General features: G+C 51.8%; 3 protein-coding genes across 7 annotated transcripts in view; 1 reads left to right on the top strand and 2 right to left on the bottom strand.

Moving 5' to 3' along the window:
- LOC310711833 (uncharacterized protein) overlaps positions 1–2,082 on the bottom strand; it is a 37,700-nt gene extending 35,618 nt beyond the window's left edge. Inside the window, exon 1 of one of the 3 annotated variants that reach the window (XM_083514170.1) lies at positions 187–2,082. The gene's annotated coding sequence lies outside the window, so the exon portion shown is untranslated. The remainder of the gene's footprint in view (positions 1–186) is intronic. The other 2 variants (XM_083514172.1, XM_083514173.1) reach the window with 2 other exon arrangements.
- Positions 2,083–6,072: 3,990 nt separating this feature from the next.
- LOC310711954 (interleukin-1 receptor antagonist protein-like) lies at positions 6,073–13,658 on the bottom strand. Of its 3 annotated transcripts, none has more exons than XM_083514483.1 (5): positions 13,613–13,658; positions 10,637–10,682; positions 9,706–9,794; positions 8,411–8,535; positions 6,073–7,158 (listed from the first exon to the last, which is right to left on the bottom strand). In XM_083514483.1, the coding sequence occupies exons 1-5, from the start codon at positions 13,641–13,643 to the stop codon at positions 6,946–6,948; spliced, it is 504 nt and encodes a 167-aa protein (XP_083370609.1). In that variant the 5' UTR covers positions 13,644–13,658; the 3' UTR covers positions 6,073–6,945. The 3 variants fall into 3 exon arrangements, with proteins under 3 accessions (XP_083370609.1, XP_083370608.1, XP_083370607.1); XM_083514482.1 differs by having other exon boundaries at positions 11,404–13,616; XM_083514481.1 differs by lacking the exon at positions 13,613–13,658 and having other exon boundaries at positions 10,637–13,583.
- Positions 13,659–13,744: 86 nt separating this feature from the next.
- On the top strand, positions 13,745–17,484 carry TMED4 (transmembrane p24 trafficking protein 4; the record flags this gene model as incomplete). Its single annotated transcript, XM_083514451.1, has 5 exons — positions 13,745–13,937; positions 14,063–14,163; positions 14,794–14,919; positions 15,202–15,348; positions 16,214–17,484. The coding sequence occupies 5 exons, from the start codon at positions 13,745–13,747 to the stop codon at positions 16,361–16,363; spliced, it is 717 nt and encodes a 238-aa protein (XP_083370577.1). The 3' UTR covers positions 16,364–17,484.
- Between the last annotated feature and the right edge of the window lie 116 nt (positions 17,485–17,600).

Raw genomic sequence — 17,600 nt, 5'->3', positions numbered from 1 at the left:
AATAATAATTTCCTCAATAATGTGAAGTTTCAGTTAGCTTATTGAAAAGATCCATTAAAAAAGCAACTGTACCAAAATGAATTATTGTGAAAACAAGACATATTAGAGAGGTTTTGCCAAATTTGGTTCTCATTCAGATGTTTTCCAGGTGGGCCTGTGGAGAGGGGCAGGGTGGGGATCACTCACCTCCGTGTTCATTGCCCGCTGGCACAGAACTAGATCCAGCTGAATCCTTCGGGCTGCCTCCGCTATGGGGTGCCCCAGAAGCTCTTTGCACCCACTCTGTCACTGCACAACACCAGGCCAGCCCTGGGCCGTGGGAGGGATGTCGAACTGACCCTGAAACATCCCCTGGGAGGGGCAGAACGACCTGTCCTTCGGATCTCAAGGACAGTGGTCCCAACTCCCCGCAGTGGGGTTCAGCCCCAGACCTGCCCAGGGAAGGCTTCAGCCATCAGAGCTACTTTCCCACCCCGCACCCCCCAGCTCTAGGTAACGGATGGGGAAGTTTCAACACAGACTTACCCAACTGCTGCCTGTTGCCCAGGGCTTGTGTCCATTTCCTGAGCAAGAAAGATGGGGCAAACTTGCTGCTTCCTGTTTGCCTGCAAGTCTACACTCACCGTCAGCACCCGTCTCAGGAAGTAACTGTCAGAATGCTCTTTTGGGGGCTGAGGAGCCCTCCTCCTTGCAGGGACACAACAAAAAATCGTCGGCCCGAAGGATGTCCCTTTTCATCCTCTGCCAAGGTCACCCAGCGAGAAGAGGGTGCCCAGAGGGGAAGGCAAGCAACTGATTCATGATTGCCCTCCCCTCTTTCCAGTTGCACTGGGGGAAAACCGCCTCCAGGGTGCTCACAGACCTCCCTGCACTGGAAAACAGCAGATTGAGTCACCCCAGAGAAACAACATGGGTACCATGCAATGGCCAGTCACCCTCCCACCAAAGTCTCTGCTGCAGGTGGCCCAGGCCTCACAGTGGTGCTGTGAGCCATCTGGGACTGTGGAAGTGAGGGGGTGGGCAGCAGAAACAAGCTTTGGCTTTAAGGGGTTTTTTTTAAGTCACATCCAATGCAAGCATCTGCACTAAGAAGTCGTGGAACAATGAAAGGAGCATAGGAAGGTGCCTTTATACGGATCCAAACCACTGGTCCATGCAGCTCAGTGTTGCCTACACTAATTGGCAGCTGCTCTCCAGGGTTTCAGACCTAGCCCCGCCCCCTGGAGATGCCACGGGAGAATGAACCTGAAACCTTTTGCCTGCAAGGCAGCCGCTCTGCCAGTGATCTATATGGCCGTTCCCCTATTAAAACGGCCAGCATCCCAATTGCCTTTGCAGAAAGGGAGGGTCCTGCTGGGCTGGCACTGGGCCTCCTAAGGCCCTCATGCAACCTGCTTAGCGTTAAGCCAAACCACACCACACGCTCGGGGACAAAGTGCACAGATCACGTGACGGGCCGTGTTGCAGCTTTGTTTTTCTTCCCTGGCTAGCAGCCTTGGGACCCAGATTGGGTTGGATTGCGAGGGGAAAGGAGGCTTTGAACTCGCACGCAAACCGCATGGTTCTGATCGGGATCAGAGAGTCCTTGCAGGTGCTGTGTATCGCAGGAGAGATTCATCCATCGATGCCAGCGCAGGCCTGACAGAGTGGTTGCACCTTTTGATTAAACTTGCCTGTTTTTCATTTTGGGAAGTATCCAAGTTTGGCAGTCACAGCAAGGCAAGTTTGGCAGTTGAGACAGCGAGTGTAGTAATCTGGTGCTCTTAAAAGATGGTCTACAGCCAACAGCAAGACTCCCCCCCCCAAAAAAAAAACTGAGCTGGTTCCCTGCCAACTCCCCTTTACTCACCTCCCGTTTTGCCAGCCGAGTTCCTCCGTCCAGGTCTTAGATGGTCCAGATGGGTCAGATAGGCCTGGGGCAAAATTCACGGCAGAGTTGGTGCGTATAGTCTCCCTTGAATGTTTCCGCTCCAGATGGTTTGTCTTTTCGCAAGACTCTCCTGTCCCCTTGGTCACGCTCGGTCATTTGATCCTGTTTCGCCTCTTTTGAATGAGCTTCGTAGTTTCTTCCCTCTCGCAGAGAATCTGCACGCCTACGAAAGAACAGGACAGGACAGGGAAGGATGTTGGCGATTTCTCATCCATGGCAGCATCCTGGCATCGCTCTCGCCACAAGCTTGCAGCTGCTGCGGTCTCCAGAGGAAGCCGCAGCTGGGAAGGCGCAACAGAAGCCGCACAGTCCATGGTGACCTTTCTTCCCACCTTTGAGAAAGAGGCATTGGGCAGAGAAGCTGAGCGGCTGCTGCTGCTGCCAGGGGGGCTTTGCCAGGTGGTGAGTGGCACGGCTGAGCCGAGCCCCCACAAGCTCTCCCTGCTTGCCAGTGCTGTGGGCAAAGATTAATAATGAACAAAGGGTCTTTCTCACTGTCAGTGGAGCCAGCAGTGGAGGAAGAGGGATGGAGGCCAGAGCCCCTCCCTCTTAAGCAGGCTCAAGCTCCCCCCCTCCCCCAAAATGAGGCAAGAATGAGGTCTGAGCCTGGGAGGAGGAAAAGCAGGGGACACCAGGGCAATAAGAATCAGGAATGTGATTTTATCTTGCTGGCTTCTAATGCTGAGCTTTTTGCGATAATGCTTTCTAATTTTTATTAATCTCTTTCTACTTTGGATCATTTCTGTATTTTACTCCACTTCTGTTTTAATTATGTACCCCACCCTGGGTTTTTTTAAAAAGGAAAAGTAATAGATAAATATCAATGACTTCCCTTCTCTTTCCATGGTTCATTTTGCATAACATAAATCCCTGCATATTTTACTGGGGTCAGCAAACTTTTTCAGCAGTGGGCCGATACACTGTCCCTCAGACCGTGTGGGGGGGGGCTGGACTATATTGGGGGGGGGAATGAATGAATGAATTCCTATGCACCACAAATAACCCAGAGATACATTTTAAATAAAAGGACACACTGTAAAAACACACTGATTCCCGAACTGCCCGGATTTAGAAGGCCAGATCCGGCCTCCGGGTCTTAGTTTGCCTACTTATGAACAAAACCATTCAGTACTTCATTATTACATCCATCAAAACTTCTTTACACTGTTGAATTTATCTCATTGCTGCCAACGTTTTCAAGTGTACATGATTCCCCCCCCCCCATATATTCAATAAACATTTTCCAGTCTTCTTTAAACATATGTGCTGCTTGTTCTCTTATTCTATATGTTGATAGATACAGTCATACCTCAGGTTAAAGTTGCTTCAGGTTGAGCATTTTCAGGTTGCGTTCCGTGGCGACCCGGAAGTAACGGAACGGGTTACTTCTGGGTTTCGCCGCATGCACAGACACTCAAAATGACGTCACGCACATGCGCAGAAACGGCTAATCGTGACGCGCACAGAGACGGGTTGCGTTCTGCTCAGGGTGCGAACGGGGCTCCAGAACAAATTCCATTCGCATCCACAGGTACCACTGTACATGTTTTAAGCAGATCAGTGAATCTTCCAAGGGCTCCGTGGCAGAGTACCTGTTCTGCATGTTCAGCCCACAGGTGTGGCTGGGACAGACCCTGGAGAGGTGCTGCCAGTATTGAACTTGATGGGCCAGTGGTCCGACTCGATGTGAGTCAGTGTCCTATGTTCCTGTCTTAAGAGTGCAAGTATATACTCCAAAGCCACCAGCTTTGGTATATGGCAGGACACCCTCTGGCATGTGGGTGTCATTGCCAGCACATCCCCCGGTTGGTGGGCTGTGGGGGTCTTTCCAGGGATGTTGTGGGTTTGTGGGCTGTTGTTGCTTTTTCTCCTGTTTTTGATTATTATTATTTTCCTTTCCTGGGCTGTGTAAGCCTAGAACTTGGTGGCTCTCCCCCTGAAATCTGGGACTGTCCTTGGAAAATAGGGAGGGTGTGCGAGGGGAGACCCCAACCCCTAGACGGGGGGCTTTGACTTCTAGGCAGCAGCCGACAGTGGCCCTTCTGCTTAGTCCGTCATACAAGGCCTCTGCTTCTTCTCACAGGAAATGAATAAAAGTGTGGGAAGCTGTTGAAAGAGAAGTACAGTGGTACCTCAGGTTAAGTACTTACCGTATTTTTCACTCTATAACACGCACCAGACCATAACAAGCACGTAGTTTTTAGAGGAGGAAAACAAGAAAAAAAATATTCTAAACGAAATAGTGGATATATGATTTTTGTGGTTCATGCTGTGGCCACAGACATGTGATCTGACAGTGAGTTTGGAGTAGCCCAATGCAAAAATCCTGAGGATCCATGTGGATCCATGCTTTGTAACCACAGAGGAGGGAAGGAAGGGGAACCATGGATCCTCTGCTTACGACTGCAGCAGATCCTCCCCGCCACCCGCAGGCATTCGCTCCATAACACGCACAGACATTTCCCCTTACTTTTCTAGGAGGAAAAAAGTGAGTGTTATGGTGCAAAAAATACGGTAATTCGTTCCGGAGGTCCGTTCTTAACCTGAAGCACCACTTTAGCTAATGGGGCCTCCCGCTGCCGCCGGAGCACGATTTCTGTTCTTATCCTGAATCAAAGTTCTTAACCCAAGGTAATATTTCTGGGCTAACGGAGTCTGTAACCTGAAGCATATGTAACCTGAAGCGTATGTAACCCGAGGTACCACTGTATTACAGCTAACAGTGGGGGGCAAGGGGATGTTTCCAAATGGAGGGGTTCTGTCTTAAGTTTTGCTGCCCCATCAGGGCAAGGAAGGCTGACCAGGCTCATTTGAACCTTCCACTCAGGTAAACAAGAAGAGGACCCACTCCCGTGCCCTTAAGGAGGGCTTTGCTCAGGGAGCCGGCTTTAGGCAACGGGGGGGACCCTCACACCCCCTTCCTTTGAATCAGGAAGCCCCCTCCCCCTTTCTTTACCAGGAACCCAAGCAAGGACCACCACCCCAATTCTCCTCCTTACCCATTATTTCATGGCGAGACGTGGGCAGAGTCCCAGTGCCAACATCCAGGGGGAGTTTGGAGTCCCAGCAGGGTCAGGTGTGCTGTGAGGAAGCACACACACACCCCCCCCAGGACTGCTGAAGATGGAGCGAGAAGGAATGCAGAAAGCTGTCGCGGAGGGAAGGAGGAGCATGTCAGGCGGCAAGACAGGTTTGACGGCAGTCGATTCCCCAGGCGCAAGAGGAGGCTTCGCCCTTGGCCAGGGCTCCGGAGCCAAAGGCTGGGAGGGCAGGAACAGGTTGCAGCAGAAAGGTTGCCGAGATCCAGGAGAATGGAAAATAGGGTTGCTGTGTTTTCTGGATGAGGAGGGGCCTGGGAAGCCAAGGAGCTGGTAGGACCGAGGTGAAACTGCAGCTCCCTTGTTATTTTTGCTGTTGGGTGTTGATGTAATGGTGTAACAGTGTTGGAATGTTGTTCTATTTCTTCTTGTGTTGTTTTATTCCATTATAATGACATTGTTTTCTGCATTGCTTGATTTTGAAATGCATTTTTGGGGTTGTAAGCTGCTTTGAGCATGATGTGTGTAGTAAAGTGGCATACAAGTAAATTTATGAATGAATGGTTCGCCATGCTTCCATTTCTCCGAGCGACACAACACACAAACACACACAAGAACATTAAAGAACCATCGGCAAGGATCACAGATGGATTGTATCCATAATTCATGATAATCAATTTAATGTTGTTTTAAAAGGTCACAAAAGAAGGAAATCAAAGATGTGCATGCATCATCAACAGTTAAAATGTCATAGCTACCCGTTTTCAGGTGCCCCGGGAAATATATTTCAGACTCCTGCTATTGTTGTGAGGTGGGGTCCAGTGGCGTAGCGTGGGTTGTCAGCACCCGGGGCAAGGCAAGTAATTTGCGCCCCCTAACCTGTGGATTTGCGCCCCCTAACCCGTGGATTTGCGCCCCCTAACCCATGGATTTGCACCCCCTAACCCCCAGATATTGCGCCCGGTGCGGCTGGCCCCCCCTGCACCCCCCACGCTACGCCACTGGTGGGGTCTTCAACTTCCTTGCAGTGGTTCTCTCTTATGGTTGTCCTGCAATGTCGTCCCCACCCCCCAAGCAACTTGTAGATAAATAATACCAGATTCCTTCATTTATATTATTTATTTAATTATTAATAACATTTGTACAGCACCCTTCATATTGTAGATCTCAGGGCAGTTCAAAACATATGAATGCAAGATTATACATAAACACGTTAAACATAATAAAAACGAGAGCAAAATTTCCAGAGAGGCGGCATCTTTCGGCATCTTAAAAGACGTGCAGAATATGCTCAGGGCTGTGTCCACAGGTGACCTGTCTGCCCAAAGGCTTCTCAGTGGCATGACTGAGGCAGGGGAGACCAGCAGAAGGCCTACCCTTCATTTTAACTGAGTTCTTCACGTTCTGCTAATTTCTTTTGAAACAAATATTATGTTCAAGCCCTGATGCCCCAGATCTTTTCTCCTTATGAGTCCAGTGGAGGGGAATTTGAAGGCAGAAAATTTGAAGACCCGCAGTGACCTCACTGGAGATCTCAGCCATGCCACAGAAACCATGGCTGTACGGCACAGTGTGGCTTCAGAAGGGAAGCTGCGTGCTCAGGGGTGGCAGGATTAGTGCTGGAGACTAATCCAGGGGCTATTCACACACAGCCTGAGGCTTCGTCCCAGGGGCATCTACCTGGATACGAAGTGCTGGATCTTGTGAGGCTACTTGTTTGCCCTTAATGACCTATCTGGAGTGGACCCCATGATGGCTGAGAGGGATGTCCGGAGGCCTCTCCACACTCGGCCACGTTTAGAGCTGCTCCATCCGAAAGCGTCCACTTTTGATGAGGGTGGGAGGGCTAGGATGGCTGAGAGAGGAGGAAAAAAAGAGAGCGGCGGTTTGGGAATCCTCCCAGGTGCCTCAGGAGCCCTCGGTGCGGCTGTGCCAGGCACTTGGGCAGGTCTGGGGGCGGGGGGTGCCCCTCAAGGCTCAGCAAGGCTGAAAATAAAAGTCCACCACATGAGAAGGCCCCGGGAGCTGCGTGAGGCCCAGAGGTTCGTTGGCTCTGGAAGAGGTGCACAGGAACCAGCCGGGATGTGCCGCCGACTCAAACCGCCAAGCCCCGTCTGTGTTAGAGGAGAAGAAGGTGAAGCGGCTGGACTCCTTCCTGCCGCCTTTGGGCAGATCTGTGATGTTGACGGTCTGAGGAGGAGGAGGAGAGAATAGGGAGTGATCTGGTGAGGGAGGGAAGCAGGCAAAGGGAGAAGGAGGCTGACCCCTGTCTGCTTTGGGCTAGCGTCCCCCTGACTAGTGAGGGGCAAGAGAGAGCTCCTAAGGAAGACAGAACATAAGAAGAGCCTGCTGGATCAGGCCCACGTCCCTCGTGGCCCAGCATCCTGTTCTCACACAGGCCAACCAGGTGCCCCAATTGAAAGCCCGCAAGCAGGATTCGACCACAAGAGCCCGCTCCCATCCTGTGGCTTCCAGCAACTAGTAATTCAGAAGCATTTTTGCCTCCAACTGTGGAGGCAGAGCAGACCTATCATGGCTAGTAAATAATAATAATAATAATAATAATAATAATAATAATAATAATTATTATTATTATTATTATAATTAATTTATACCCCACCCATCTGGCTGAGTTTCCCCAGCCACTCTGGGCGGCTCCCAATCGAGTGTTAAAAACAATACAGCATTAAATATTGACAACTTCCCTAAACAGGGCTGCCTTCAGATGTATTCTAAAAATAAGATAGCTACTTATTTCCTTCACATCTGAAGGGAGGGCGTTCCACAGGGTGGGCGCCACTACTGAGAAGGCCCTCTGCCTGGTTCCCTGTAACCTTACTTCTCGCAATGAGGGAACCGCCAGAAGGCCCTTGGCGCTGGACCTCCGTGTCCGGGCAGAACGATGGGGGTGGAGACGCTCCTTCAGGTATACAGGACCGAGGCCATTTAGGGCTTTAAATTTCAGCACCAACACTTTGAATTGTGCTCAGAAACGTACTGGGAGCCAATGCAGGTCTCTCGGGACTGGTGTTATGTGGTCCCAGCGGCCGTTGCCAGTCACCAGTCTAGCTGCTGCAATGGCCCTCTCCATGTAAAGCAGGCACCCCCAAACTCGGCCCTCCAGATGTTTTGGGACTACAGTTCCCATCATCCCTGACCACTGGTCCTGTTAGAAAGGGATGATGGGAGTTGTAGTCCCAAAACATCTGGAGGGACGAGTTTGGGGGTGCCTGATGTAAAGGCATGGACTTGTCAGGTAGCAGCTACCCAGACTCTTTCCAAGGCCAGCCTGCCGCTGAAGAGTAGAGTCCTTCCTCCTCCCACCACCCATCCCTGGCTCTCTGCTCTTAAGCTGGCACGTGGCAGGAGGAGGAATTACGGTGAGGCTTCCCGCCCCCTCTGCAAGCACATCCTACGGGGATGCCAAACTGCCTCTCCTCACCTCAAGTTGCAGCGCAGGCCAGGCGCCGGCAGAGGAGGCCAGGCACCTCTTCCCGTCCTGAATGCTCAAGATGATGGAGAACTTCTCATGGTCAAAGGCCCGGTTGTGAATCCAGTAGATCTTCTCTAGGGATGGGAAAGAGTAGGTGAGAGAGTCTGTTGGCATCCTGTGGGGAATCCCAGTAGAGAGGCTGGAGGTGTGAGGGCATTCCCAGAGGTCATACTGATGGGTGATGTCAGGGTTAGGGGCTCAGTAGCAGTCAGAGGAGGGATGCGGGTGGTGCTGTGGGTTAAACCACAGAGCCTAGGACTTGCCGATCAGAAGGTCGGCGGTTCGAATCCCCGCAACGGGGTGAGCTCCCGTTGCTCGGTCCCTGCTCCTGCCAACCTAGCAGTTCGAAAGCACGTCAAAGTGCAAGTAGATAAATAGGTACCACTCCGGCGGGAAGGTAAATGGCATTTCCGTGAGCTGCTCTGGTTCGCCAGAAGCGGCTTAGTCTTGCTGGCCACATGACCCGGAAGCTGTACACCGGCTCCCTCGGCCAGTAAAGCGAGATGAGCGCTGCAACCCCAGATTCGGTCACGACTGGACCTAATGGTCAGGGGTCCCTTTACCTTTCAGCAGTCAGAGGATCAGGGCGTGGTCTACCCTTACCTCTTTTGCTGACCTGGAGGGAGGTGGGGGACGACCTTCAAGCCCAGGATGGTGGTGGCCTTGCATACACAACCTGCCTCTAGCTTAGAGGGCCACAACCAGGGAAAAGAAGGGTGTCCAGTTTCCTTTCCTGGCGACTGATGCGAAGACACGGGAGCCCATAAGAGAAATCCAGAGCCGATAGAAGTTGGGGACGGCAGAAGCAGTGAAGAGGCAGAACAAGAGTGTGAGAATGAGCAGGAGAAAGTCTGCAGGAGAGGGAAGCAATGGTGAAGGCAGGAGCACACAGTGGTGCAGACATGGGCACACACACACACAAATACGTTCTGTTCCAGGCAGGCAATCAAGGGCAGCACTAACGCAGAAGGAAAAGAACAGGCTGTGCCAATGGAAGGAGAAAGTTGCAGGCCTCCCTCTGAGATATCATAGAATTTAAAGGGACCCCACAGATTCAAGCCCTTGCAATGCAGGAATCACAGTTATGTTCCAGGCTCCCCAAGTGGCCCAACCCCAGGTCCTATCTGCCCGGTGGGAAGGAGGCATTGGTTGTGTCCACAATATGGGTCACATCCAACCCATGAGGAATAGTTCTTCTCCCACCAGCCTGCAAGCTTCAGGAAAGCAAAACTCTGCCGACTCACCTTCCAGGGCAGAATCGGGGCCTTGCAGGTATCCAGCTACCAGCTCATTGTTCTGGAGGTAGAGGGACTTCTGGTTGACATCCCAGATTCTGAAAACAAACAAGGCTGCCTTTACAAGAAAAACCTTTCCCTTTTCTCTCACCGGCTGCAAAACTGTTAGTATAATCCTCAGCATTATCCAGATCTTTAGGTGTGCATGCATGCACAGAGGACTGAACTGCCTCAGAACTGACCAATCAGCATGGACAACTCATTGCCCATACCTGTCTCCACAGGCACAGTATGCCATTTACAAAACCCGCCAGCCCTGGCAATGCCAGGGCGATGCTTGTTCCTTTCTAGGCAGAGCGGCAGCGGTTCATCACCCCCAGCAGTTCCTCTCCCCTTTGACTCATCAGGCTTGCCTCCCCAACCCCTTGTACTGGCAGCATTGCCAGGCAACCTCAACTCTGAAAATCAGATGCAAAACTGGACTGAAAAGAAACGCCCTGCTTTCCTAATGTGATAAAATAGAGCTGTATTCTTGCATTGGGCAGTGTGAATGGGGAGGGAAGGTGTGTTGTCAATCCATCCCATGAGACGAGAGATTCCCTTTCACACTCTTCACTAGCTGCAAGACTCAATACTCATCTACTTTGATGAGAAGCTTGTTTGGTCTTAAGAGCGACACCTGATTGCAGGCAAAAAAAGCAGAAATCGGGCATTGTCAAATTTGCAGGGTTTGCTGCTTCTATCCAGTTTGCGGAGGCTGGAACAACCTTGACTAGGGAGTCCCAGGACAGAGAAGTTTTTCGGTGGGCACAGACGTTTCTGTGTTCTCACAAGCATCCAGTTAGCACCCTCTCCCTCCCAGGTTACATTTGCCGCTTACGAAGCAGCACCCACTCTGCCATGGAAACCACCTGCACACAACTGGGCCCAGGGAACTTACCTGGACCTGAAGACGGCTGCCTGGGCAAAGACCTTCTTCTCCCCATCTGGACAGAGAACAGAAAGGAGGAAGAGGAGGATGTGACTCCCAGGGTATTTGTGAGACTCCATTCTAAATCAGGCATTACCTGGTAGCTCTGCTTGACCAGTGAGGCTGATCTCTTTTTATAGATCCCTCGACAGCCCCTGGGTGGGAATGTACATGATTGCTAGACACTGTAATTAATTCTGTGGTCGGGTCCCAGGATTTCCAGCAGCTCTTTTGCATGTTGCAATTCATGTCGCAACTTTGGACGCTGAAACTAAAGTTCCCTAAAATGACAGCTGAAGCTCCTTCCTCTTGCTACGTGCAAAGAGGAGGAAAGAGTAACACATAAACGGAGTGACAAGAAACCCTGACGCGTTTTTAAATTATGCCCATAGCAGGGAATACAGATATTCCGATAGCTTCACTCTTCAAAAGAAAGCAAAGACTCAATTCCTCGATAAGAGCCGCAGCCAGCAACCCCATCTGAGCAGAGCATTATCTCAAATCTCAAAGCAACAGCTGGTCTCTCTCTGTTTAAAATAGGCTCACCGACGGTCCCAGTTTCTGCACTCGGCTACCCAACCACCCTGTTCCGGCATTTCCGCTTACAGAATGAACCAATTCACCACAAGGCGAGAATGAGAAGCAGTTGGTCTTGCTCCCTTGACTTGGTGTCTTGCAGATGACCAAAGTTAGAAAAGAGGCAACACTCGAGTACACTAAAGCACGCCATACTGTACCGGCAAAGTTGGAGGGTTCCTGCTCCTGCTGGTCACACATGGTTTCAATCCTGGTGCCTGGGTGGCCTTGTGGGCCTCACCCCAGCTATTTATGGGGCACTTTTAGGAGGCGTGGCCAGGCTTGGGATGGTGTCGACAGAAAAGTGTAATCGCGAAATATGCAAGAGATAATTGCATCTTGAGACTAAGCTCTCTCGAGTCATTCCCCAAATCTTGAGTGGCCCTTTGCAGTGTTGCTCAATTATGGATCTTCTCAATTTTGCACCCCTCCAGCTCTGCAACCTTTATGGGGGGAATTGCCCAGATCGCCTAAATCCAGCAGTGGAGGAGTTGCCTGCTGTTCATGGTAGAGCTTGATGAGGCTGTTTTAGGGAGTGTCAGAAAGGGGGTATTCCGTCCCTGCTCTGAACTGCTCTGCTATTTGTATCTGTATCTCCTTCCATGCTTGCAAGAAATCTTCCTTCAGCATCTCCCAGTGTGATGGTTGTTCCTTGCTCTGTGTATGGTTGTAGGGGGGCTGGTGTGTTTGGGACATAATAAGATATTACAGAGACCAGTAAGATATTATAGACAAATGCCTAAAGGGCTGTCACACGAAAGATGGAGCAAACCTGTTCTGGAGGGTGAGACTCGAACCGATGGATTCAAGTTACAAGAAAGGAAATTCCAACTAAGCATTAGGAAGAACTTTCTGACAGTAAGAGCTATCAGTGGAACGGTGGTGGACTTTCCTTCCTGTGAGGTTTGTAGCAGAGGTTGGTCATTTGTTATGGATGCTTTAGTTGAGATTCCTGCATTGCACAATTCTGATTCTGAACTTGGGGTCCTTGGGAGGAATCAGCAGCTTCGTGTGGGCTTGTTTACAGCATCATGCTCTGTTGGCACTTTTTGTGTACATCCATCTGTGACTGGCTGTGCGTGGTGGGCAGCGTGCATTGACTGGGTGACTAAGGACACAGTGTGCATCACTGAGTCCCCTCTGCCAGGCTTGGACTCTCTGGCAGTACTAGACCACTTCCAAAATACAGCTATTTTTTAAGCTTTCTGCAGTTTGATATATAAATGACTGAAGCAAGGTATGTTTACCCAGGACAGCTTGTCTCAAGTGAAGAGGAAGCTGCTATTCTGAGAAAAAAGGAACTTCAGATTGGCTTACGCTGAAAGAGTACATGATGCTTACTCATACACCAGAATCGTGTAGGAAATGGTCTCCTGTGGACACAGGCTGAGGTATGAGGAAATGAGATCATTTCCAATAAGACTTGTCCGTATTCAGGAACGCATGGCTGCAAGATGTTGTGCAACGCATGTTCAGCCCCCATAAAAAAATTATGCACGCCTGTGGTCACTTCTGCTGTGTGTCACCAGCTGAACACGATCCAGCAGTGGTTATGCTAATCGTGTTAACATAAACGGAGGCTTTTAGATCACAGGAAGCAACCAGTCCTACTCAATTCCACATTGCTCTGGCCACCGTCTGAGTGCCACGTTACAAGAGCCTACTGGGTCCACTGCACATGTACAGAGGAGGGCAGCCAGGAGAATGAGGGGGGTGGCTAGAAAACCAGGCGGAATGGTTGGAAGGAGCCAGCTTCGCCTTAACCTGGAGAATCAAAGAATTGTAGAGCTGGAACCACCTGGCCCAACCCCCTGCAAGGCAGGAAAAACTGCCGGAGAAGCCCTGATTAAACGGAAGGCACGCCAGCGGTCTTCAAATGCCGGAATATATGCGTGCCTGGGGGGGAATGTGTGTTCCCCGCCCCCACTCCCCCAGAATTTAAATATTCTGCGATTCAATGTTATTGTTCTGCTAGTAAATGATCAGTAAACTCCAACGCAGCTGCGCCTCTCGCTCAGTCCTGCCCAGGCGGAAGGGCAGCAGGAGGAGATGCCGGACCAGATGCATAGCTGTCAACTTTTCCCATTTTTTAAGGGAAATTCCCTTATTCCGAATAGGATTCCTCGCAAGAAAAGGGGAAAGTTGACAGCTATGACCAGATGCCCGTTTAGTTCTCCCATCCTAGAGGCCTCAGTCCTCCCCCCCTCCTCCCTGCAGGGGTTAAAAGGGCCCCGAGGAGCCTTGGGGTTGGGCTCGATGACCACGCGGGAGCCCTTCCTTCCTGCTGCCTCTTCCGCTCGGGCTTCCGGGAAGGGCAAGCCTCCCCAGGCTTTCTGCGCACGCGCAGCCTCCTCCGTCGGGCCGTGTCACCTGACCGGCGCTGTTTCCCCCCTCGGCGCATGCGCAGCGCTCGGCGCTGTTTCCACCTCCGGCGGGGGGTGGTGTTGGGGAGGGCAGCCTCGGCGCATGCGCAACAATTGACAGCGTCGGCCAGCGTCGTCCATGGCAGGCGGGTGTCGCTCGGGGGATCCCGCGGCCTTCTCGGCCCGGCCGCCGGGGTGGCGGCTCGCGGCGGCGGCGGCGCTGCTGGTGCTGCTGGCGGCGGGCCGCGGGGCGCAGGCGCTCTACTTCCACATCGGGGAGACGGAGAAGCGCTGCTTCATCGAGGAGATCCCTGACGAGACCATGGTTATCGGTGCGCATGCGCGAGGAGGGGAGAGAGGGGCGGGGGTGTGGGAGAGCGCGGGGGGTGCGCGCGCACCGGCTCACCTGTCGCCTGTCCCCTGTTGACGGTGGCGCGCCTGTTCCTCCGCTCCGCAGGGAACTACCGGACGCAGCTGTGGGACAAACAGTCCGAGGCCTTCCTGCCCTCCACGCCGGGCCTGGGCATGTTCGTGGAGGTCAAGGATCCCTATGGGAAGGTGAGCAGGTGGAGGAGGAGGGAGCGGGAGCTGCTGTTTCTTGGCCTGACAGCAGCAGCCAAGGGGGCGCTGAGCAGGGAGACCCTGCCCGCCAACCTCTCCTCCTTGGGCCCTTCAATAGTTTGGGGGGCGGGGTGTTTGCATCAGGGGTGAGGGAGAGGATTAAAAGCCCCTGAAAGGGCCAGGCAACTCCTTGGTGGGGGTGAAGATGGTCTGGGGTCGTTACCCCTGGCGAAAGCTCCAATCAGATATCATAAAAGGTAAAGGGACCCCTGGCCGTTAGGTCCAGTCGCGGACGACTCTGGGGTTGCGGCGCTCATCTCACTTTATTGGTCGAGGGAGCCAGCGTATGACTAAGCCGCTTCTGGCGAACCAGAACAGCGCACGGAAACGCCGTTTAGCTTCCTCCCAGAGTGGTACCTATTTATCTACTTGCACTTTGACATGCTTATGAACTGCTAGGTTGGCAGGAGCAGGGACTGAGCAACGGGAGCTCACCCCGTCGTGGGGATTCCAACCGCCGACCTTCTGATCGACAAGCCCTCGGCTCTGTGAGCAGAAATAGAAGCAGCAGGTGAGATACCCCCACACCCCTACCTGCCTGACTTTGCTGCTGCTTGATGGTTTCAGATGGTCCTCTCCAGGCAGTACGGCTCTGAAGGCCGCTTCACCTTCACTTCGCACACCCCAGGAGAGCACCAGATCTGCCTCCACTCCAACTCCACCCGCATGGCCCTTTTTGCAGGCGGGAAACTGGTAAGCAGGTTTCTATGTGCCCTTTCCCTCTGTCCATCTTGCTCCAGCCGAGATGGTGGGGGCTGCTCTTCAGGTACTCTGCCCTCATGAACTGGACCCCACCTCACCCTGGTTATTGCTTGTGTAAGGCAAGAGAGAAGCTGCTGTAGAGCTCTTTCTACATTTGCTGAGCAACTGATTGGAAGGGAGGAGGAAAAAGCCCTGATGAGACAGGGGTGGGGAGTGGGTTGAACTGCAGTGGTGCCTCTTGAATTGGTTTGTGTGTTGCTGTGTTGTGTTCAGCGGGTGCACTTGGATATCCAAGTCGGGGAGCATGCCAACAATTACCCAGAGATCGCAGCCAAGGACAAACTGACCGAACTCCAGCTAAGAGCCAGGCAGCTCTTAGACCAGGTGGAGCAGATCCAGAAGGAGCAGAACTACCAAAGAGTAAGTAACACCCACAACGGATTTCTTTCTTTTGGTTTTTTACTGTAATGCCATTCAGGAGGAGGAGCGGGATCTTGAATGGCATTATGGGGGGGTGGTCTACCCTGTCCATGGTTTGTGAGGAACTTGTCAGGCCTCAATGTTTAAATGGTTCCTAGCTAATCACACGCTGGTGGCATTGTGGGTTAAACCACAGAGCCTAGGACTTGCCAATCAGAAGGTCGGCAGTTCGAATCCCCACGACGGGGTGAGCTCCCGTTGCTCGTTCCCTGCTCCTGCTAACCTAGCAGTTCGAAAGCACGTCAAAGTGCAAGTAGATAAATAGGGACCGCTCCGGCGGGAAGGTAAACGGCGTTTCCGTGCGCTGCTCTGGTTCGCCAGAAGCGGCTTAGTCATGCTGGCCACATGACCCAGAAGCTGTATGCAGGCTCCCTTGGCCAGTAAAGCGAGATGAGCACCGCAACCCCAGAGTCGGCCACAACTGGACCTAATGGTCAGGGGTCCCTTTACCTTTACCTAATCACTAACACTGTAAGGAGCATCATCTTGAAAGGGTTTGCTGATCTGAAAGTTCAGAGAAGCACTTGCCAAATCCTAGGAACTTCTTTGGGTGGGGGGCATTCAAGCTGTTTTGGTGCAGGCCGACTGGAGTTAGGGTGGCGTTTGTTGTGGGTTTACAGGTGGTATACCTGCAATAGAACAAGATTGGCAGGAGTTGTTCAGAGGGGGGTAGTATTGGAAAGGTCCTACATCTGCAAGAGGGACCCACCTGCGTAGATGGAGATGTTGGGTGGTATGGGTCTGGTGTGGGGAAGGGGAGAGGGAAGTACCTTCTCTGACTCTCACCACCATGTTCACTTTCCAGTACCGAGAGGAGAGATTCCGCATGACCAGCGAGAGCACCAACCAGCGGGTGCTGTGGTGGTCCATTGCCCAGACCATCATCCTCATCCTCACAGGCATTTGGCAGATGAGGCACCTCAAGAGCTTCTTTGAGGCTAAAAAATTGGTGTAGCCCCTCTGACAGCACAGGCACCGTTGTTCTTCCGGTTCCACTGAGCACTTCTTGACCCTCCTGGATTTGGCACAACGGAAAGGACAGGTGGAAGCACAGCATGTGAAACATCTTTGGACCAGCATTTGCATACTTCCTCTTCCCTGATGAAGGGGGTGCCCTGCCCACAGAAGTCTCTCACGTGCCACCCCGTTCTTTGCTTTGCTGTGTTGCAGCAGCTGGAAAAGCCTCTGTGGGTAGTGCCCTTGTGCAGATCCAAAAGAAGAGAAAATTGCTTTCCAAGAGACTGAGTAGGCTCTTTTTTTTAAAAAAAAAGGTGCTTTCCTGTTTCTGGATCCTGATTGGTGGGAGTGACTTCTGGGTTGTTCTGTTCTGGTGGTTCCCTGTTGTTCTTTGCTCTTAACACATGAGGTTTGTGGGGGCAGCCCTTGTAGTGGAGAATGGCCTGGAAGAGGAAATGGGAGGGGTGGAATAACATTTATACTCAAACTAGGTTTTTTCTTGCTGGGGGTGGCCTGATACCTACTGGAACTTGGGGCGGGGGCTGCTTAGGACAACAGCAGTGGTTGCCTACAGGGTTCTGGCAGCATCTCCTCTTGTAACCCTCCCCAGTTTCCAGCGGAGGGGCTAGATAACCATTGTGAACATGGGGTTAGCAAAACTTTAGGCTCCAGGTGTGTTTCAAGTGCTTTCACAGAAGGGATCTCTAGACTTCGGCAAATGAGCCTAGTTTAAGGATACCCACACGTAGTATCTTTTAATTGCACAGAGAAGAGTTTCCACTTGGATGAGTAGGGGTTTTTTTTATACGGCCCTGCTAATGCCTCTAGTGTTCATGGCAGGAAGCTTGCTAGGACAACATTAAGTGAGTTGCCATTTATGTACCATGGAGCTCCTTAACAGCCTTTCTTGACTTTGGAAAGAGAGGCCTCTACCTATGCAAAAGTATACCTGATGATTTGTGGGCGACAGCAGAGCCGGAGCATGGAATGGTGGAGAATTTGAAATGCCGTTATCTCCCCCTCCTCTTCCCTGTGTTTTATTTCCTGCCCACTACAGTAAATTCTTAATAATGTTCCTTGTTACAGTTCTGGAGTGAAATAAAATTTCCTGCGAAAGGCTTTCTCTTCCTTGTGTTACTGATTTGGGGTTTGGGTGGGGGTACGGGGTCTGAGCTCAAGAGGAAAATATAATTGGCTCTGGGACTAGGCTCCTCCTGTAAGCTTCTTCTTGGCAA

Source organism: Podarcis liolepis (assembly GCF_965112155.1).
Source record: "Podarcis liolepis genome assembly, chromosome: 7".
Classification (NCBI taxonomy): domain Eukaryota; kingdom Metazoa; phylum Chordata; class Lepidosauria; order Squamata; family Lacertidae; genus Podarcis; species Podarcis liolepis.
Note: the sequence above shows the minus strand (reverse complement) of the source record. Positions and strands in the feature narration are given on the sequence as shown.